The 23,948-nt window shown below is 36.9% G+C and overlaps 2 protein-coding genes across 2 annotated transcripts in view; one reads left to right on the top strand and one right to left on the bottom strand.

Annotated features, from left to right (window-relative positions):
- Dscam3 (Down syndrome cell adhesion molecule 3) overlaps window positions 1-23,948 on the top strand; it is a 317,202-nt gene that overhangs the window by 231,699 nt on the left and 61,555 nt on the right. The window contains exon 4 of the mRNA XM_072000043.1: window positions 15,838-16,024. Within this exon, the coding sequence (XP_071856144.1) occupies window positions 15,838-16,024 (187 nt within the window). The remainder of the gene's footprint in view (window positions 1-15,837; window positions 16,025-23,948) is intronic.
- The window catches only part of LOC139985564 (clavesin-2), a 347,454-nt gene that overhangs the window by 290,220 nt on the left and 33,286 nt on the right, over window positions 1-23,948 (bottom strand). The gene's annotated exons all lie outside the window — the stretch shown is intronic.

Here is a 23,948-nt window from a genome sequence, read left to right as displayed (position 1 = left end):
CAATAACAAACGTCCTTGAAATCCACCTCGAACCTTTGTGATTTAACAGCGACATAACGGCTGCAATTATGAGTTATTGACCCTCTTGGAAACTTATCGTTCGACCCTGATCTCTCGCTAACATTAAGAGTATCGATCGCCAGGTCGTGATTGATTTGTGAATGGCCGTGAATGTGTATTTCCAAACGATATTTCGCATGTATATTTTATTGTTAACGTTTTCATATTTTACAGTACTATCTTTTATATTTTATTAATTAGAATAATCCTTGAATATTTATGGTATCCTTGACATTAGTGAAACGTCAACATGTTATATTTTTATTATTAATTTTACTTTTTAACATACTTTATTTCACATTTTGTAATAATTCATCTTCTTTTTCAATTTATATTTTAATTCTCCAATTTGAAAATACCATCATCCCCACTTTGTTTCAGACATTTTCTATCCTGGATAGTTAATAATACTAGCATGATCCAATAATTTTTCTAAGCAACAATACGTCATCAAAATACAACGTAAGAATGAGCATATTTCCTAATCGACTAAATTGATCCTAGTAATATAAATTCTAAATTAGACATGCAAATCACATTTCGATACAATCTATGATATTTATACCGCAGATGTTTCTAAGCCATAGATAAGGAAATAAAACTAATTTACTATTTATTAACACACATCTGTGTACTTACTTACATGTGTATATATTTGCACTTCTTATAAATGCATAAATATAATATAATATATACAATATATAGTATATAATATATAATAATATATAACATAATAAATATTCTAATAACAAGCGTCGTATAACAATAAAACCGAGCGAAAAAGGTAAGACACTTTGACAGGTATTGATACTAGAAGGAGTATAAATGAAAAATGTAGTGCTATATGAAAATTGGTGGAAACGTGACCGAAAAAGCAGAAAGGTCACAGAAGGAGGGAATGCGAAGGGTCGAAAGGGACCAGAGGGAGGACATTGTAGATTGGATGGTGACAAGATGCGGTAAAATTGCAACTGTCGGATCTCACGTTCCACAGCTTCACGTGCCACGTACAGGCACGCTATTCTGGCAGATTTTGCGAGCTTACGAATGAGCTTTCGCATCGATCGATCGACGGATTGCCGGAACGGAAACGGTGGGTTCCCTTTGACACGCGACTTTCACGATTGATGGAACGGTGCCGTTTAATGTTATGTCGTTTTGCCCTCGCTTTATTGCCATCTCGTGCGTTCACTATTGTGCAAAAAACGCTGCGTTAAAAAACGAAACGAATAACCCACGTTTCGTTGGGAGAAAAACAAATTGGTTTGGTGAAAAAGATTGATTGTAGGAAGTAGTAGAAGCTTTATGGGGTGGAACGATGTTAGAAAAAATGATGTAGGAAATTGTATAGGCATAGGAATTGTTTAGGCTTTGAACTGTTTTATTCTTGAATTATTTAACAATCATTATTATAATATTATATTTTTACGTAATTTTTCTTGTCGTATATTGTATGTTATATAATAATATATTCGTTAGTCATATAAGAAAACTGACAAATGTCATGTAAAAAGATAGGAAAGTTACAGGCACGTAGAATAGACAAAATAAATCGCCATATAGTAAATAAGAAAAATTAAACGCATACGTTTCCTAAATAATAATTAAAACAATGAAATAATTGAAAATCTTCGTATGTACCTCGTAAAAATATTATTTTCATAATAGAATCAAATCTCTTCTCCAATCACATTCATAAAAACATAAATTTCAATAAACGAGTTAAAAACCAAAAGATCCATATTTTTTTTTTTCTAATTAGTTTCTGGAATCTCTGACGCAACATGTAAATAATTTTCGTGCTGTATAATATCTTTCCTTTGCTCGTCAAAAATCGAGAAAAATTCAATTCTGCAATTTCCATAACCAATAACACCGCTGCTGCAAAAAGAAGTAGAAGAAAAAGTATGGAGGGAGGAGGAAAATAAAAGAAAAGAAAGGAAATAGCTACCAGTGAAGAAATGCAATTCGAGTAGAAGCAGCTAATCGAAATTTGAAGAATCGACGCGGACGTGTGTAAATCGTGCTTGGGACAAGTGCACGCGGCAAAACTCGAACGGTGAGCCGATTATTCGACGTGGTCGCCGAAATTGGTCTGCGCGATGGCCACCAGTGGGGGGTGGATTATTGATCAGATTATTTGGAAGACGTGGCCAGCTGTTCGGTTCGCAGACCGAATCGGATACACGAATTATTCACGTATCGGATGGATCGACCAACGCGTTACTTCGTTATCGCTGGATGAGGGGATCCGTGAAATTCTATGATTTTGTTTCGTTTTAACGTTGCACGACTTTTTATCCTTACAGACCAGATTATAACTTTGCAAAGAGATAATAATGTGTGGCTGTTGTATTGGAAATTAAGCTATTAAAAACCAATCTTTAGTTGGTGCAATATTTCATTTGCAATTTATGGTAATTTTTAGTCAATTTAATAGACGTTATGGTGTTGCGGTTTTTTGACGTTGCATTAGGTTGTCCGAAAAGTTCCTTTCGTTTTATGAGAAAATAATAGGCGCACAATGTTTTTTGTTTTATATTATTTTGTCGAATTACGTACGGTCCATCGTGTTCTGTTGAGATAAACACCGCGACATTTCGCAGATTTGGTTTCACGTTTGTATGAAGATGCACTGTTATAAAAACACATTTGCGAAAGAAAGACACTTTTCGGACAAACTTATAGTTGTGAAAGCGAATTGCAAGTATTTGTTCGACTGTTATTTTTGACACTATTTCTTCTTTTTTCTACGTTCTATATTATTATGGCATTTGACGAAATTGTTTAAGAAAGTTTATAACGTTGTGACAAATTATTCCTTCTCCAAGTCAGAGGTATTTGTATCTGATTGTATGTGATTTATGTATTTACGCTTCTGTAAGGAGTCTGTTGCTTTAATATATTCATTTTCCTCAACTTCACAGATTCTATTTTTCCAATTCTCCTATGAGAACAGTGGAACTAATTTTATAATCCTAAGTATCATAGTTCAAATAACTACATCACATAATTTAGATTATACTATAAAACTGATTATATTTACCTTAATTTGAATAAAAATCCATTTATAATTTCTTTGATGTACGTCGTCTGAAGAGAAGATCTACGTATATTCGAAAAATTGCTATCTCAGAAACTCCCCTGCCATTTAGCGAATAAATCTTTCGTTTTTGCGTAACTCGCAATCGAATCTCAACATACGTTCAACTATTTCTAACGCGCGATTCCAAAAATCTCCATGTCTCTCAATAAACATTTAATATCGTAGAATGTCTGTAGGAAACATCTCGAGGAATAATGCACGGTGCAGAATCCTGAAATCGACGCAGCAAACAGAAGAAGTCTTTCTTATCTTCCGTTTGTTTCGATTATTGCTTCACAATACGTTTCCACTTGAAAATATCAAAAGGAAAACGTAATAATCGCACTGTTGCTGATTTTCTGAATTTAATTTAATTTTATGGTTATATAGGAGGATTTTAACATGACATAATTGTGAGAAATGAAACAATGGCTACAAAAAGTACTTGCGCATAGTCTTATTTTTCAATGAAATCAAATTTTACATTTCATTTTCTTAATATCGAATTTTATAGTCGTATAAAAGTACTGCTAAACGATATGAAAGTTCATATTGTTTCATCTAATTATACATATAAGTGTTATAATAAATAGTGCGTAATATACAGGGTATCCGTTAACGGATGGGGTACAATCGGATGGGGGGGCGATGCTACGTGAAAAAATAAGTCGAAAATGTGGAATAAATTTTTTTCGTACGACGCTTCCTTCTCGTGGAAATCGAGTTTGAAAATTTGGTGAGTATACCCCAGATTTGATTAATTCCGGACTAAACAGGAATAGATATAATCGATAGGAAGCTAAGCTCCGTGAAAAAATAGCATTGTTGTCATGAGAAGAATAAATTTAAATAAAAAGAAATAAATAAATAATAAATGTAAAAAATAGTCAGTCCTTAACTAGACATGTTCAAATTTTATTTTCTTGAAGATGAATTTATTTTCTTGAATATACCTTCTTAAAGAATAATATCCTGCTGATTGTTTACTCATACCTTTTAGGTACTAGTGAGACATGTATAATTTTATGTGCTAGACTAGATTAGCTGCATAGTAGTGATACATGTATGTGAATATCAGTGTGTGGAAGTACGTGTGTGCATGGCGTCTTGAAAACAAAGGAATGTGAACTGTTCAGTCAGTTAACAGGTGAAGGTGAGACGCATGCAAGTGTGTATCGATGGACATCTTTGAAATCGTTTATCAAATAAATATATAACTATTCTAATATAAATTCTAAGTGTAAATTTAGTGTTCCTATACCATTATTTCGGCTATTAAGATCCAAAATTCTCAGCAGGTACTTAACTAAGTTGAAGTATACTCGACAAACGATATCGTACTATTGTATTATAATATTTTTAAAATTTTAAGGAAGATAAAAACAACACTTTCAAAATTTCTATGCCAATTCAAGAATAGAAAATTTGACTTGTAGCGTCTGTTTCCTACAACCTTTACGTGGAAACCGATTTTTATTAAGGCTCGAAGTGACGATTGATTTGTCGTGCAATAATAGATCCGACCGGAAGTAGAGGAACGCCTGGAGATAAAGAAGGACGGTTCTTTCAAATGGAGAAGAGTTTTCCTTAGACTTTTATCATAAATTTAATGAAAGCCCGACCCCCTCTTGCTTTTTATTTACCCGAATGCCTCCATTCTTCGGATGAAATCGCGCATCGATGAATATCGAAGAGATTGAATTGAATTAATAAAAAGGATATAGAGTGTATCTGTCGCTTGAATCAGCGATCGCTATCGAAATGAAATCGATCCAACCGATCAGCCAACCGACGCACATTCGAGTTATTAATTAAACGAGGATCACAGTACGGGCTTTAATGAACTTACGATTTCCATTGGATCTCATTCTTGGATATATTCCTTCGTATTCGTTGGCCAAGCTGACTGAAGATAAATTCTTTTATTATTTCAGCTGATTGAATTTTGGTTTAGTCTCTGTGATGGATTGTACGATTGTAATCGATGGCAGAAAAAGATATACAAGAATAAAGGAGATTTTATTACGTAGAGAGACGTGTCCAGAAGTTTACAAAAAGTGGTACTGATATTCATGCTATACATTGAATAATGGGACAACACCTCACGACGTGTGCTTTCCAAATTACCTTAAAAATAAAAGTTTCTAGGGTTTCATAAATCATTTTGCTACTAATGGATTTAGACTTTTGTTTGCAGTGGATAGAAATTGTTTTATATTTGTAATATTATACAAAATATAAAAATTCTATTATAAATATTATGCGATATAAATGTCATATTGTATTTATTATATTTATTATTATAATATTTCACTTTAATATTTGTTTGAGAATATATATATTTGTTTGTTTTTTTTTTGTTTATATGATAAATATAATGGGCAATTTTATAGAAATAGAGAACATCTAGGTTCTGTAAAATATAGTTGAAGATTATATAATATAATATAATAATTTTATTTTATATAATAATTAAAAATTAATATTTAAATGGATTATAATTAAATTAACTTAAATCCCTTCAAATAATAATACATGTTCCTCTATGCTTAATACTTTGAAAACGTTAACGCGCTAAACGAGCTCTAAAACACGGTGTGGAATACTAATCGTATCCTCTCGGAAACGCAAAGGCGCAAATACAATCGCGGGAACGAATCAGGCTTGGGGATCCTGGGTTAAATAAGATCAGAAATGGATCTTCCTTGTCGGACAACGCGGCTCGCGAGATTATGCATGTGCGAAACTACGGCTGCGTGATGGAGATAGATGAGAGGAGTTCGCAGTAGCAGATGTTCCGTACGCTACCACCCTCCCAGATTATAATAATGATCAATCTTCGTGCCTGTGTTGCCGCACACGTATTTCTCGGTCACGTGATAAATCACGCGACTAAATTAACCAGTAAAAAAGAAAGACCGCACACAATGAAATTGTTTTGTCAACTACAGTTTTCTGTCAGAAGTTATTTGGATTTCACCCCTTTAGGAATTATTAATAGCTTCAAACTTGTTGTAGTTTAGGAATTTGTTTCCTTTTTTTTTTTTTTTTTTTTGTGAAGTTGGTAGAAATTTTTCGATATTGGAGAAATATGTAAATACTCTTTTGTAGGTTACTACGGTATCATTTTAGAACTATGTTAGTATAGGAATTTGTTTAGTGTCGAATTTTTGTATACTTTTATTTTCGAATATGTTTTGTTTTAGAAAAAAGTTGCATGAAGTTTTAGAAGGCAGAAATACATGGAAGCGTTTTTTTAGAAGTGGTAGTATTACTACTTTAATGTCATAATAGTTTTAAACAAATTTTTAGTGACATTGCTGGTTAAGTAAGTTTTATTTTGAAAAGACATTTCTAGAATTCCTGTGAATATCATTTATAGATGGATTATCACAATTTGACAATGTCAAAACAATATAAAATTCAAAATTAATCGTAACAATGTTGCACAATCAAATCGCTAGGATACTTACAAAAATTTCATAGCACCATGTTTCCCCCATTTTATTTTTTCTTAAAAAAATCTTATTTCCTACCTTGTCTCATCTCTAGAATAAATCGTAAAGTCCTATTCTGTTCGTGTTAGTAGAATATTGAAATTAAGTTTTTGCCGTGTTCGGTTGTTCAACTGTGTCGGATGTATAGCCGTGGCTGATCGTGTACGGGAGCAAGCTACTTGTCCGACATTACACTGGCTTGTTTCACTTGTCGGCCAGTGTTCGGGCCTCATCACTTGTCTGGCTACATGTAGGTCTATGCTACTCGCTGTAGAGCAAACGTTAGGCGAAATACACAGGACAAATTTTATTATCCATTGATTAATGATGACCACAAAGTAATTATTGAAAATATATTCAAATTATGTAACATTTTATGAATGTCATCGTATGAATATAAGTATTTAGGAAATGACAAAGGAAAATATGAATAGTTTATTAGTAGACAGATTAGTGAAATAGTTGTGTGTATAGTAGGACAGTGGAATAATTGGCAAGAAAACTGAGTTGCAATAAAAGCCAAAGAATTCTTGTTATCACAGGTAAGCAGTCTATTAATTATAAGCTGTAGGTCCTAGGTTTTACGTCTATGGTTTAAGACTAACTTACATTTGCGATAATTGATTGTATCCAAGAATTACAATGTATACATTATACAGAGAAATAATAAGATATATATATATATATGTATATAGAGAGAGAATATGTGTGTAAGTGTATATATCTCTTAATTTTAAAAATTTGAAAAAGCACCACTGTATATATACAAGAGTTTAAAATAACAGTGAAATATTTCGAAAGTCTTGACAAATATTGAGAAAATTTACAATACGTTGGAAAATATAAAAAGTTGCTGCTTCTTGTTTATACGTCGTTATTAATATGATGATATTATGGGTTCGTGAAATTTTTACATTAAAAAAGTATGAACGTATTAATTCCATTATGGAAAGTTAAATACAGCAGCAAAATATTATTTACATTTGCCGATGAAAAACAGTTTTTCAAAAGTAAAACGTTTCATAAAATTTCTATAAATCCAACCCTATATAACATAAAATTTCCATGTTGAAACATCATTGTTTCGTCGTCGAAAATTTGAAATAGAAGTAAAATATTTGATTTGTCAATGTGACAGAAGTGTAAAATTTCAAATATTCAACGACATAAAATGTTAACATTTTTGATGTATACATCCAGTAAATAAAATCTGATTATTTATTGTTCACACAAAAGATTGATAATAAAGCATTTATACTGAATCAACATTTCTATCAATCTTCCTACGTATAACGTTAAATTTCCATGTCAAAAAGAGAAACTTCGAAACTTTTAAAAATTCGAAAACCTTTGTCAACGTGATAACAGCGTAAAATCTATTATGATACTTTGAATAATAAATTACAATCTTTTATCTAAAAAATTAATCCTCCCAGTAAATAATATTTCTCGGAATTTATGTAATTCCTACATACATAAAATTTCCATAGCAAGACCGCTTTCAAAAATCCTATTTGATTATCGAGAACTCTGAATGAATGCAAAGAATTGACAAAATCTTCATTGTTATAACAATATAAAATTTATAACGCGTTATCCTATGAAAACTAATTAAATCACGATCTTTTATCTGTTCTTGAAAAAAATAAAAAACGTAATCTTTCATAAAATTTCTGAAGATCTTCCATATAACATAATCTCAAAAACATAAAATTTCAACAAAAATCCCTAAATGATCATAGTACGACTCATAAAATTGTATATAAATATCATGATTGGCAAATAAAAGATCTGGTGAACTTTCTATAAATTCTTCTCTACATGATAAAACCTATAAATACTTATCTTGTTATCAAAATCTTCAAATTTCAACAAAAATATTTCAAAACCCTTCGTCATGGCGAATCTACAGTGGCAAATGTAAGAAAGTTAAAAATTGATATACTATGAATTTTGCACTAAAAATGAAAAAATTAGGATAACTTCCGTACCGAAAATGTTTTACCATGTTGATAACAATCATCTGTTCTGTACTATATACAACATCACATTTATTCATCGCTGTTATTTAACATATGAAATTATGGTATCTCTATTCTTCTTGTTGCACCACGAATGCTTAACGTACTTAATATGAAAGTAGATGTATGATAATGTGTAATTACAATTTACCATCGAAAGTTTGAGTAATCTAAGTGTCTCTAGAGTCTTAAACTCGCAATCTCCATCCTCTTGCAGAAGAATAGAATGCGCCAAATTCCTTTTGACAGAGCTGACTATGCGCTGTCCAACGAAGAATTAATCTCGTTAACATTGAGTTAATTTTGTCCAACGAAGACTCAACTTCTTTCACATTGTTAACGCCTAGGAAAACACCGCTCCCAGGAAGTTGATGCGGGACAGAGGTCACTTGAGTTAGGGAAAGCGTAAGTCCAAGGTAGCGTGCGTAAGCTTCGACACTCCGAGAGTTTACGTGAAATGCTATTGAGGTTCCAAACGAAACTTTGACTATCCCATTAATTCTCCAAATTAAAGTTCTGACTATAAAGAAAATTACGTGTTCTGTAGTAGCAATGCGTATAGAAACATAAACTCAGAAATAGCAACAAAGTCGCGTCCGAATCGTACATCCTGTTTAAACTAATTGCTAACGCCGTAACATTTCTTATTTTATAAACTTTCTTTTATCCGCCACTGTATATCGTGTGGCAAAAATATACAAATGTTATTATAATTCGAGTACAGAGTTTCGCAGATGTTATTGAAAACTTATCTACGGTGAAATATACGCCGGTTTGTAAGCAGCCAGGATTTTTGCCATTTTCGTTCAAGCACCGTCGGTTTTATGCGTTCGTGAAACTAATTGTACCGAAGGCGATGCATGTGTTGTTAACAGCCAATGGCGGTAACAGTGTACACCAGCTATAGATTTCATGCTTCAAATCCTACATGGCTGAACAAAGCTCGACATACCGACGTCTACGTTAATTTATATGGCTGCCAGTACAATAACTCGATCAATTTATTCATTACAGCGAATGCATTATCGCTGATTTATTGGCCCATGCCTGTTTTAAATGCGCGCCAATCGAAAGGCGATTTCGATCCTCCTAGACACTGTTGATGTACGTTTCCGGTGAAATAATAATCCGATATCGATGATAGTTATTGATACAGAGTTATTTATTTTCAGAGTTTATGCACTGTTTAAGGATCGATTGAATTACGTGGATATTTTTACGAATATTTCATTACAGTCCTGTGATTGTCAAATTGAAGTTTAGAAATTTATGTGTAATGCTAATTATCGTATAGGATGATTTGAAAGTTATTATAAAACTATACTGTATCACTATACTGTAGTTTTATATATTTTAACTATTATACAGTTAATTAAAGAAGCGGAATCTCTGCAGAGATTTGTTTCACTCGCTAAGCGTTATACGCAATAAGTAGCATAGTTACATGTGTAAAACATGAAGATTCCCAGTCTCGTTATTATATTATAAAAATTATAAGAATAATTGTTCGTAACGTTCTAGAGAGATTTATTTCTTCGCTTCAAGTTCTGGTTTCTTTGGAGTTTTTATTCCTCCAAGAAACTTCAATTATTATTATAATACCATTTTCGTTGATTAAAATTCGTTTAATCGTTATTGCACAAAGCTTTCGTTCTTTGAAACAATTCTTCGCCATAATTATAACGTTTATTGTTCATATCGCTTGTTTCAATTTCGAATATACATATGAACTTCTCTGAAGTTTTGATCTAATTCGTTCAACATTTTTTTAATGAGATGTAGGTCGCAGCATTAGGGGACGTCACATTCTTTTTATAAATGCGAAATTTTATTCACTTAATCGTTTCCCTGGAAACTTGTTGCAATTATCTCTCCATGCATAAAACCAGGCTCTATTTTATAAATAACATTATACGATTGTTCATTTTATATCTGAAATTAAGTTCCCACGTACACGTTACTCTTTAAACGTGCCATCATACTCTCACGCTGTAAAATACAAGCAATTCTTCGCAGAGAAACGAGCTCGTAAAAAGAAGAGCGCAACAGAAAGGAAGGAAATAGAACAGAAAGAAATTCTATTATTTGAATTCTACGGCGAGCAGAGGTTCGTTTAATCGGTGTGATTTCGCGCGTATTTCGAGCGAATTGAGGGTGGGAGTTTGAGGTGGTCGAGGAATCGGTTTCGATCGATGGAAGGAAGAACGAAAGACGATCGATCCTCGTTAACGGGCGTCGCACGAGCGGAAATAATTCATCGGATGAATTATTTCAGTCGGCCCTCGGTCCGTGTCACGGCTTAAAATACGTTTTGACGCTCGACGTCTCAGCGCCCCGACGCCAGATGAAATTTGCATCTCTCGTTAGATTCTGTTAACCTACGACGCTCCCCATAGCCGGGAAATTGAAATTCCATTTCAAACATGAGCTTTCCCTGGATCCTGGCAACCCGTGTTGCGCAAAGTACTTTTGTGTTACGATTACCTTTTTACATTTTAAGATGTCACATCGACCGCTGGTTGTTCGTGTCTCAATCGTGTTTTTATCGGTACGAAAAATATTACGAGAAAATATTTTGGATCTGTTTCTTGAAGAAGTGGAGCGGAGCGTTCGAAACGAAAATAAAAAATGCATATAACGTGCAGTTCTGAAACTTGATACGAAGGGATCCGACGTCAGTAAAAGTCTGTTTGTCAAGTCTTTGTTGGTATTTTTCTTACTCGCTGGCTCAGTTGAAATTTCTTCGTTATTTATTTATTTTTCTAAACATACATGGTGGTGGTTAAGTAAGTAGCCCCAATGCCGGGAATAAGAATAATGTCATATAGAAATCATTTATCCTCCTTTCCATTTCGTACTGGCGTTTAGTAAAGAACAGATGTTTTGTGTAACTTTTAAGATTTTCTTCAAATAAGCTTTGTCAGAAATCCATTCTTCAGCCAAGTCGTCATTATTAATGGATTTAACTAAGATGGTAAAGAACGTACGGTGTAACAGTTTGTAGCAGAAAAATATTGTACAGCAATGTGTTACGGTACCTTCTTGATACAAAACAAACAAAATTACAGGATGGTTTAAACCGTTTTTTTTTTCTTCTTCCTCTTCTTCAAATTGCTCTTTAAGGGAAGAATGACATTTTTAGAGCGGAAATTAATAGTAGTATCTTTGTTCACATTTTACATGTTTAAGATATAACAAACACCATTTGACAAGAATGTATAATATATATATAATATAATGAATGAGCGAGCAAATTTTCAAGTAATGAGATTTTGTTGTATAAACGATTTTAGTAGCCCTCTATCGATTTTTGAGAAAATTATTATTCCAATTTATATTACTTATAGACTGATGAGTAATATCAACGAATAATAAGATCAGAATAGAACAATGATTTTTGTTCATTACATGCCACGACATACTAACGAAAACATCATTGAAACTAGAAAAACCACAAATACAGTGATGGATAAGAGAAAGTTTAAAATCGATACACTATGAATTTTGTATTAAAAATGACAAAATTAAAGTTACTTTTATACTAACAAATTTTGTCCATTCTGATAATGATCATACTGTGGTATATACAACATCGCAATTATTCACTGCTCTTTATACAAAATTTATTCACTTTATACACAACGTGTAAAATTATGGTGTCTTTTTATATCTCTTAATATTATACGTAGAAAAAAGTTGGTAAAAATTGAAGGATCAAAGCGATAGCTCTAATATTTAAATTGCGTTCCTGGGAAGAAATTGAAAGGTACAGATACAAGATTCGACAATTTTATATTCGAAAGCGCAGAAATTTATTACCACGGTAGACTTTGAATAAATTAAATTATTAATGAATTTTGAATAAATTGAAATATTAGAATTTTACTTCAATTTTGTAGTGGATAGCTTTAGATTAAGCGGACATTAACCAAAATTTCGTTTCAACAAATGAAGTTCAGATAAGTGGAGTTCTACTATAGTTCGTGTAATTTCTGAAGCTGACTGTATAAATTAACATTACTTAATAAATATATTATATCATATTAAATGTACTACACGATATGCACCAAAATTTTCCTATAGAAACATTCTTCACTATCTTGACGTCTAGAGTTACATTTCATAAATGTTGTCCGCTTTTTTAAACACCTTGTAGAAACAGAGATATATCAGAGAATTTCAAGTTTTGTATGCCAAACGAAATTTTACTTCTTCTCTTCCTTCCTTCCTTTTCTTATAATAATTCTTATACAATAATAATTATTATTATCAAATATATATAATATTATACGTCTTGTCCGAAAAGGTCGGTAAACAGCTTACACTACGTGCTAATGAGATCAAGTAAGTAAAAAAATCGTTCAAAAATTTCCGAAAAAGTTGTTCCTTTTCATAAGCCTCGTTATACAATTATACAATCGCAGACAGTCGCAAATATATTCATTACTATTGCTAGAACAGCAGGAATATTCGAAAAAAAATACAAATTTCTGAGCGCTTATAACTCTTCAACAAAGCATAATTTCGGACATAATTTTACATAAACCTTTTTTTATCTACCTCATTAACACGTACTATAAGTTTTACTATAAGGACACCTGTATATGTAAAAAAAGTTATGCACAAACAATGTACATAATCTGTATATAAAATACATATATATACGTAATATTTAGTTATTATCATTCACCAATACAGAACTCGAAAAATATCAAGTCGTTGCGTTTCATAAAGAAGTCTCGCTCGTGGATGTCGCGGCTACGCGCGCGAAAATTCCTTATCTTCGTCCATTGCTGCAAACACGGCGGGAAAACGTTTTCACGGCTGCCTGCTTGCCGTGGTAAAAACGCTGCCCTTTGCGTTTTCCCGTGTTGCCTGTTGGCATTGGATTGCCGAATCTCTGCACGATGCTGAGGATCGCGAAAACTGGACGATGCTTCATCCAGCAAATTGAACGACCAGGTTAACTCTCGTGAGATAAAAATTTCCTTTTGATTAATAACTTTTAATCCCCTATAAGAGAATAGAGATTGATGCGTATCGATTAATAGCTTAACGTTTATATCTTTTGTGTAATTGGAAATGTTACGCTGTATTCGTTAATTTTGTTTGATTTATATTTTTGAATACCTTTCAAGGAGTTAGAAATCGATCAACAGCTTGATATTTGTATAAACTTTTGTGATACTTATGCAAATATATTAAGATATTATCAAGTGAATATATTTAAAATACTGAGAAAGCAAGTATTGTTAAACATTTGACAGTAAAGTAAAATAGAGCCGAAATACTTCGATATATATTTAAAGAAATAACTGGAACCCTCACAAACTAAGGAAGAAACGCGTGAAAACGTGGCAGTTATTGATCGCAACATCCATAACATCCATATTTAAATACTGAAACCGAGTCTCTATTTTCGGCGAGTGGATAAAGTAACCTGTCTGTGTGTAGAAACATCAGTGTTCTGTCGAAATCAGAAGATATCTTCTTCCAGAACTCTGTTTTAAACTGTATCTTTGCCGATCGAATCCACTTATCTGAACGCGAGTTCCAACTGTGTAAACGAAAAATAATAACTAGTGGGTAAAGTACTATTACAGAAATTCCAGTTATATAAACTGTTTGTCTCCCTACATGTTCAGATAAGTGGAGTTCTATCGTAAATATAGATCCAATAAGAATCTTTTATTTACCCGTGTACCACAAATGGCGCACAAGATACGAAAGGATGTATCTAGGGTACGTAGAAGCCATCGTACAGAGGCCAATGAAGGGGAAATGATTCGATCATAAATCGAGACGGCCCAGTTTCCGGGGAACGGTTTTTAATCCTTTGGATTTCGAATTAAATATTTTAGCAAGCCGATGATGCGGTCACTCGGTTCCCAGGCCGTTTAATCTCAAGCTGTCCGATAGTATAGTGTCAAATCGATATGGAATGTAGGTCGAATTCGGCTTACCAGAATTGATTTCTCCGGTTTCTGAATTATCCCTCCATAGACTGTCCATTTGTCTATCTTTGTCCGTTTGTTTTAATCCGTTGCTCTGATATGTAAATATCCATCGCCTGACATTGAGATATTAGAAGATTAATCGACTCTTCTTGTTAACCAATCGTAAAAGAAACATTGGAAACTGGAGAAGAAATTTGTATGGCTCAAGTTATCTGTAACTTTCTAAAAAAGTGATTTATTGCACACTCTGTTGTTTTCCTTTGCTGTTCCTAAAAAAAAGAAGAAAAGGAGTAATTAATTTATTTTTAGTTATTTATTATTTGTTAGCTTGCTTTGTTATACTTTCAGCTACATTTACATGTATGGATGTTTATTTGTTAAATATTTTTTCTCATATATATTGTGCCCTGGTTCTTCTATAAAAATTAATGAATTTTCAAGAAATAATGGGATAGATTCCTTACTTTTCTCATTGAAATCTAATAACTTTTATAAAAAAAAAATATTAAAATATTAGTAAATAGAGTAGCATTATATTTAATTTAGGACACAATACATTAAGACAAATACAAATTCTTCTTTCACCCTTGTTCCTGATGACACTGGAGTACTCTTGTGGAGTACTCTTATATGAACATGAACATTCCTATTAACTGAACAAAAAATCATAGGTGATATAAAGAAACAGATGGACTCTTCTTATATAAACCAGCTGATTATATGAACTATCTTATCCCCGGCAGATTCACATAAACGTAGTTCCACTGTATTTAAGAATTACTTCCTTGTACTCATCCCTTAAACTGTAAAAGTGGGTATTTCATGCTCGGATTATTTCGACCGAGTTGAACTTCTCGCAAGGGAGTAGCCTTGAAGTAGAAAATCTTCCTCCCTCCGTCCGACTAAAAAAAGTTGTTTGACAAAAGTTTTACGATAGCCTTAATTTAGAACGTTTGAAGATATTTGATTTTTCTGGATTTTTTTAACAAGTTGTTATCTACTGAAAAATGCGTCAGACGTAAAAGACCCACGTTTACGGTTCGAGGCTACCGTAAGAACGTTTACAGTCTGAGGGTTGTTTGTACGTATTTTTACTTGCACACGAAACTGTTGCACAATCGAATTTGTCGATCGCGAAAAGCAAACGAAATATCTATATTATTTGCGAATGTGGGAACTCCATTAACGTATTCGTCTATCTTTACTCTGTTCTTCAGCTTGCATTCTGGAACTCGTGGTTGGTCAGCAAGGTCCGGTGTTCGTTCTCGAGCCACCAAGTACTCTGGTCTTTTCCAATACCACAGGCTCACAGTTAAGCTGTTCCGCTCATGGGAGCCCAACGCCGCACGTCACCTGGATAACTAGTCCGGATCAAAGATCAGTCACCGCAGTTCCTGGACTAAGGTGAGCTAATTAACATGAGTACAAAGTACTTACAACTATACTTCAACCTTTTTATTAGGCTCGTAGGTTCGCAGTAGGTTTGAAAGTGGAAAAATTCTGTTTCGTAAAATTCGCAATTAAATACATATGCTCACTAAAGTAAGTAGAACACTTACAGGCGCCTTTTTTAATTTATTGCACGTATTATACGGAACGTTTTAAAGTTTCATTAGCACTGCTATGAAACTCGATCGTCATGATTACATTGGCAGAGTTTGAAACAAATCTGATAATATATATAGAAATTACAGGATAATTCACTGAAATAAAAATGTATTAAAAATAGTATTAAATGTATTAAATATAATTCGCAAAGATTACAAAAATATTTAAACAGTCGATTATCCTTATCCGTATCCATTAAATTATGTTAATGAATTGTGATATTCTGTGACGCTGTGTGTATACGTTTGCAATAAATATCTTGTAATTTCTATATACATCTTCAGATTGGATTCAAATTCGACCAATATAATTATGACAGTAGTATAATCATTACAATGCTAATGATGTTTCGAAACGTTCTATATAATATATACAATATAGACATAAATGTTTCCTGTGGTAAAGATGTGGATAAGATAATAATGTGTAAACTAATAACACCTGTTGACTAAATAATATCAATAATAAATCAAAATCAATCAATAAATAAATAATAATAAATAATAAATAAATCAATAATAATGTAATAAATAATATCTGTCTATATAGAATAAACTAATTATTGTCGACAAAACAATATATTACTGCTCCTACTAATCTTCAGACGATTAAATTAATATTTTGGAGAATGTTCACTACAATGGACCTTCTTCATTGCAGATGGCCATTTTAGATAATAAACGTATAATTAAATACAAAAATTACACAATTACAAACGCACAAATACAACTTAGTTGAATATACGAGTAAACTAACGAACAATCAACAACGCAACAATATTCTATATGTCCAATTCGTATAGAAATTTTGCTGAGAAACGTGCATGAAGAAAATAGGTTTTCATCGACGCGGCATAGCTTCCGATAACAGCGTTTCCACTATCACTGGCCTGTTGTAAGATCCGCATTTTCGGCCGAAAATTCACGATTTGTAAGAGTGCTCGACGCGATAGAAAGGGTCTAAGCGGATTAGAGTGCCGGGATTTAGAAGTTGCGAGCTGCTGTAAATTGCGGGAGTTTCGAACCCGGCGGAATTACGGTGTCCCGTGAAAAAATACAGCTGCAACGACGGCACAAAACATAATTAGGAAGTTCAACTACTGATATCAGGCGAGGGAAAGTAATCAAAAGGAACTTCTTCGTTTGCTTCTCGCGGTTTTCTCGTTTGTTGTACATTGCAGACTTGTTTAATATCGTTTGTTACGACCGTTCGCGGAGAGACGCGGTCGCGAGGAAAACGCGTCAGCGAGAGGCGTAAATTCTCGCTACGATTCGGCTAATCGACGCCGCGAAGTAGTCGTTCCCCGTGTTTCGGTTAGGATAACAGGGGTGGTTAATTGAAATTAACACTGTGTTAACAGGTTAATATGATAGATATATTCAACAATGGATTATACAATCTTATGAGCGTCACAAGTATTTGACGATGAGTACAGCTTATGCGTTACAGAAAATGTGACCCGATTTGACGATATCTCTCGATGAGATAGTTGGACCTTGCAAACGAATTGATTTGAAGGTAGAACCGTGGTAGACTTACTGACTGTTCGGACGACGATAATAGACTACCCTAGCCTGACGATGCTGTATCAGAGGAGAGCTAGGAAAGGGTGTGTCTAACGCATGGGATCATCGGATTCGTTAATGACAGTTTTTTGGTCAGGAAAGTGAGGGAAATAGACGTTGTTTCTATTGGCTATTACGATTGTTGGTGGACCAGGAGGGGTCTTAGCCGCCCGCGATCGAAGGTTGGTAGTGGGAGGCATCGCACGTGTGCAAATAACTAATCCTAAGTGTTTTCCGGACACAAACCAGAGATCTTAGAAATTACTTTCGTTCAAAAGATCCTTGGTCGACCTGAGAAACTTTGTTGAGATTTTCTAAGATTTATGGTCGGTCCTTGAGGTTCTTTAGAGTACGCAATAAGGATGTGCAGACATATGGTTGCCATCCCGCTCGCGATGCGACGCCTGGTCCAGGTAGAGAGTCGGCCGACGTAACATCCTCCCCCCGTTGAGAGGTTCCCGATCAAATGGTATTGTTGATTGTGTCGGAGTCATCTGGGGTCGATCTGATCGGCAGTGGTACCAGCCGCTTGATGCTCCGATCCAGGGCGCTCGTTGCAGTTCGAACGGTGGCCGTTCGTATGATGCTGTTTGCGCCGGGCTGGACCTTGATGAATCTGCCCATTGCGTTGCCATTGCGTTGGGGGAACGTTGTCTCCTCTGAGTAGGATGATGATGCCTTTTCGTATGCCGTGACTGCCTTACTCCATCTTTTTTGGATATTCAACTCGTGTTGATACTCTTGATGCTCGCTGGAGACGGCTGGACGGAGTGTCCCTGAAAGCTCGATCTCGCAAACTTGTTAGTCTCCGATGAGGAAGTGACTGGGAGTAAGGATAAAGAGATCGTTTCGATCTGGAGATATCGAAGTTGGCGGTCTGGAGTTGAGGATTGGTTTTGATTTTGATAGGGAGTGTGTTTCGCGTTTTAATTGTATGAAGCTTGTTTATGACGACACGTCTGAGATGTCGTTTGAAGAATTGCTGCTAGCTTCCACAATCCGTTGAAATGAGGCGAGTTGAGAGTTGTGAAGTGCCATTCGATCCATCGGTCGGCTAGAAAGACTGACCCTTCGATGAGCGATGAATCTTCCCAGAGACGCGACGAAGGCCTTGCTTATGAGATCGTTGACCAGCTCGATGTGGACTGCCTGAACTGCAAGACGTATAAGTTGGATACGAATACCTGGATTCTGCGGTGGTTGCGATCCTTTCGCTCTTTGACGTAAACGATTTGCAATAGATGATTCCGAGGTTGATGAATGGGCGAGATTCCCTTCGTAGAGTACGGATTACATCTGAAAATTACTGAATTATAGTGATTTGACAAGTTTGTTGTTTCTATCCTGTTCGGAAACTCCTTGTAGTTTCGATCGCTGTGGTTCTCGTCGTTTTAGGAATTTGCGGTTGTGTTTTTGGGCCCAGGAAGTGTCGTTTTGTGCCTTGATCCTGGAGGTATCGTGAAGCACCTCTGCCCAGGAAGTGTCATGGAACACCTCTGCCCATGAAGTATCGTAGAACACCTCTGCCCATGAAGTGTCGTGGAATGTCTCGATCATGGAGGTGTCGTGTAGTACCTCGACCCAGGAAGTGTCATGGAACACCTCTGCCCAGGACGTGTCTTGGAACACCTCTGCCCATGAGGTGTCGTTGAACGGAATTCCTGTGTTGCCTGATGCTGAGTCGTCCAACACGATGCGGAGTTTTGTAGTTGATTGGGAGGTTGGGCTCCCCCCGATGATCCGCCCGAATCGCGCTCTCTTAGTGATGATCCTTGGCGGAGAATGAGCGTTGGGCGTCGTGACGCTGGACGTCGTAACTGTGACTTGCCTTGGCCTTGGAGAATATGTTGGCGTTATTGGAGCCAGGGGTGACTCCAGTGAGATCCTCGTGGTTTTTTCCCGAGACTTGTCCGATGCAGCAATGGTGGTGACAACGTGATGATTATTCCGCTTCGGATAATTCGCAGATGTGGCCCCTTTCGGAAATGGCGAGAGTGGCATCTTCTTGTTATGTTCAGGAAGATGACTCTCCGATACGATACTCCTGCTCTCAGATGATACAGGTAACGTGCTGTAAGACAGACTGAACATTGAGAAGCTGATTGAGGAGGAAATGTTCCTGGAGAATCTTATCGTGGATTTCGAAACCCCTGCTGTAGGTTTTGATTCGAAATTGCCTCTGTTGTCCTGAACGGGATTCAGTTTTTTCCGGTCCAGAGGATCGTGAGAGGTTGTCTTCAAGTCGCGTGTTGGCGAAGAGTTGCGAGTGTCAGAGGTTGTCTGATTCAAGGCGCTTGCTGGCGTTGAATCGGATCGTTCAGATAATGATAATGCGAAATTGTTTGTCGTCGAGTCGCGTTTTGGCTCTGAGTTGCGAACGTTAGAGATTGTCTGATTCAAGCCGATTGGTAGCGTTGAATCGGATTGTTCCGATAATGATGACACGAAATTGTTTGTCGTCAAGTCGTATGTAAGCGATAAGCAGTGAACGTTCGAAGTTGTCTGATTCACGGCGTCCGGTAGCGTTGAATCAGAATTTTCGGATAATGAGGACGCGAACTTGGTCGTCGTTGAGTTGCGTGTAGGCGATGAGCAGCGAACGTTAGAGGTTGTCTGATTCACGGCGTTTGGTAGCGTTGAATCAGATTTTTCAGATAATGAGGACGCGAACTTGGTCGTCGTCGAGTCGCATGCAGGCGATGAGCTGCGGACGTGAGAAGTTGTCTGATTCAAGACGATCGGCATTGTTGAATCAGATTGTTCAGACGATGACGCGAGCCTGGCCGTCGCCAAGTCGCGTGCTGGCGATGAACAGCGAATGTTCGAGGTTGTCTGATTCAAGGCGATTGGTAGCGTTGAATCGGATTGTTCCGATAATGATGACACGAAATTGTTTGTCGTCAAGTCGTATGTAAGCGATAAGCAGTGAACGTTCGAAGTTGTCTGATTCACGGCGTCCGGTAGCGTTGAATCAGAATTTTCGGATAATGAGGACGCGAACTTGGTCGTCGTTGAGTTGCGTGTAGGCGATGAGCAGCGAACGTTAGAGGTTGTCTGATTCACGGCGTTTGGTAGCGTTGAATCAGATTTTTCAGATAATGAGGACGCGAACTTGGTCGTCGTCGAGTCGCATGCAGGCGATGAGCTGCGGACGTGAGAAGTTGTCTGATTCAAGACGATCGGCATTGTTGAATCAGATTGTTCAGACGATGGCGCGAGCCTGGCCGTCGCCAAGTCGCGTGCTGGCGATGAGCAGCGAATGTTCGAGGTTGTCTGATTCAAGGCGATTGGTAGCATTGAATCAGATCGTTCAGATAATGATGACGCGAGCTTGTTTGTCGTTAAGTCGCGTATTGGCGATGAGTTGCGAACGTGAGCGATTGTCTGATTCACGGCGATCGGTGACGTTGAATCAGATTGTTCAGGTAATGAGGACGCGAACTTGGTCGTCGTCGAGTCGCATGCAGGCGATGAGCTGCGGGTGTGAGAAGTTGTCTGATTCAAGACGATCGGCACTGTTGAATCAGATTGTTCAGACGATGACGCGAGCCTGGCCGTCGCCAAGTCGCGTGCTGGCGATGAGCAGCGAACCTTCGAGGTTGTCTGATTCAAGGCGATTGGTAGCGTTGAATCAGATCGTTCAGATAATGATGACGCGAGCTTGTTTGTCGTTAAGTCGCGTATTGGCGATGAGTTGCGAACGCGAGAGACTGTCTGATTCACGGCGATCGGTGACGTTGAATCAGAGTGTTCAGGTAGAGACGTTGCTACCGTAATTGTCGTCCGGTCGCGTACTGACGATGAGCAGCGGACGTTAGAGGTAGTTTGATTCACAGCGATCGGTATCGTCGAATCAAATTGTTTGGGTAATGATAATGCTACCGTGATTGTCGTCCGGTCGCGTATTGGCGATGAGCAGCGGGCGTTAGAAGTTGTCTGATTCACGGCGATCGGTATCGTTGAATCAGATTTTTTGGGTAATGAGGACACGAACTTGGTCGTCGTCGAGTCGCATGCAGGCGATGAGCAGAGAACGTTAGAGGTTGTCTGATTCACGGCGTTTGGTAGTGTTGAATCAGATTGTTCAGACAACGATGACGCGAGCCTGGCCGTCGCCAAGTCGCGTGCTGGCGCGCTGCGAGTATCATGCAATGAACTTCGCGTGTCATGCGACGGAATCGGTGCTAGATTCGATACGACATTCTCCCTCGGCGGAGTATGATCATTGTTACTGTTATTATTTAGATTATTCTTACGTCTCTGGTAACTGCGGGACGTATTGCTGTTGCATTCCGATAGTTTTGGATTCGCCGCTGCGTTGGAGGCATCCGTTGAGGAAGAATCAATGTTGTTGAGTCTAACCAATCGTATCTTCAGGTCTGTATAGACATCCAATAAGTCCTCAGGTTCGTTGTCGTCGATGTCGAGCAATTCGTTAACGACAATGTTGAATTGTTTCCAATTGTCGTCGACCAGTGTTTGATAAAATTTTAAGCTGCCCTTGTTGCGCTGCCCGGACTGTTCGTATTGGTCGAGTAGTCTCCATATGGTCTTGAATTCTTCGCTTATATCGTCGTACTCTTGTTTCAAGGCGATGAGTCTTGCTTCATTTGCCATGTTTTGTGTCGAAGATGCTTCGTTAACGAAGGTGGTACTTGTGATGTGCGATCGGTGTTTCCCGATGCAGAATTGTTCCGGCTGCAGTGCTCGCTGGTCACTGTGCAGCGGGATATCGTGATGTTCGCGAGGAAGGCGTTCTTCCCGAAGATCACTCGTGTTGTAGTGACTGAAGTTGTTCCGACTGCAGGTTGTCGCTTGTCCCTGTGCAGTGGAATGTCGTTGACGTACGTTTCGTGAGGAAGGCGATTCTTCCCGAGAGTGACGTGTTTTGTCGTGCGATCGAAGTTGTTGAATATCGTTATGTTTACGATTGTCCAGTTGCGGCGGGAGGCTGCCTGGTTGCGTCTTCAACCATCGAATTATGCCTCTTCCAAGGTGACGGTCCCTTGACGTTACTGACTTCGCTGGAGTGGTAACGCTTCCGCTGCTGGTTATGTTGAATTCATGTGGCACTGTATGGTAGTGGGTGTCACTGGTGTGCACTTTTCACTTACCACTGAATCCGGCTCGAAGGACCAAATGTTACGACCGTTCGCGGAGAGACGCGGTCGCGAGGAAAACGCGTCAGCGAGAGGCGTAAATTCTCGCTACGATTCGGCTAATCGACGCCGCGAAGTAGTCGTTCCCCGTGTTTCGGTTAGGATAACAGGGGTGGTTAATTGAAATTAACACTGTGTTAACAGGTTAATATGATAGATATATTCAACAATGGATTATACAATCTTATGAGCGTCACAAGTATTTGACGATGAGTACAGCTTATGCGTTACAGAAAATGTGACCCGATTTGACGATATCTCTCGATGAGATAGTTGGACCTTGCAAACGAATTGATTTGAAGGTAGAACCGTGGTAGACTTACTGACTGTTCGGACGACGATAATAGACTACCCTAGCCTGACGATGCTGTATCAGAGGAGAGCTAGGAAAGGGTGTGTCTAACGCATGGGATCATCGGATTCGTTAATGACAGTTTTTTGGTCAGGAAAGTGAGGGAAATAGACGTTGTTTCTATTGGCTATTACGATTGTTGGTGGACCAGGAGGGGTCTTAGCCGCCCGCGATCGAAGGTTGGTAGTGGGAGGCATCGCACGTGTGCAAATAACTAATCCTAAGTGTTTTCCGGACACAAACCAGAGATCTTAGAAATTACTTTCGTTCAAAAGATCCTTGGTCGACCTGAGAAACTTTGTTGAGATTTTCTAAGATTTATGGTCGGTCCTTGAGGTTCTTTAGAGTACGCAATAAGGATGTGCAGACATATGGTTGCCATCCCGCTCGCGATGCGACGCCTGGTCCAGGTAGAGAGTCGGCCGACGTAACATCGTTTATCGAAAATAGTTGAGGCACTGTACGAACATAGTTCCGCCATAAAAAATTTGAAGAATGTGAGAACCTAAATTTTACTGTCAACATTATAATCTAAAATATCATTTTATTATTTCAAAATATTTAAGGTATATTTTTAAAATATAAAATAATATCCGAGAATAATTATTCAGTGTTGAAAATAAGATTTGAGATGATCCAAATGT

Source organism: Bombus fervidus, chromosome 3 (genome assembly GCF_041682495.2).
Source record: "Bombus fervidus isolate BK054 chromosome 3, iyBomFerv1, whole genome shotgun sequence".
Lineage (NCBI taxonomy): Eukaryota > Metazoa > Arthropoda > Insecta > Hymenoptera > Apidae > Bombus > Bombus fervidus.
Note: the sequence above shows the minus strand (reverse complement) of the source record. Positions and strands in the feature narration are given on the sequence as shown.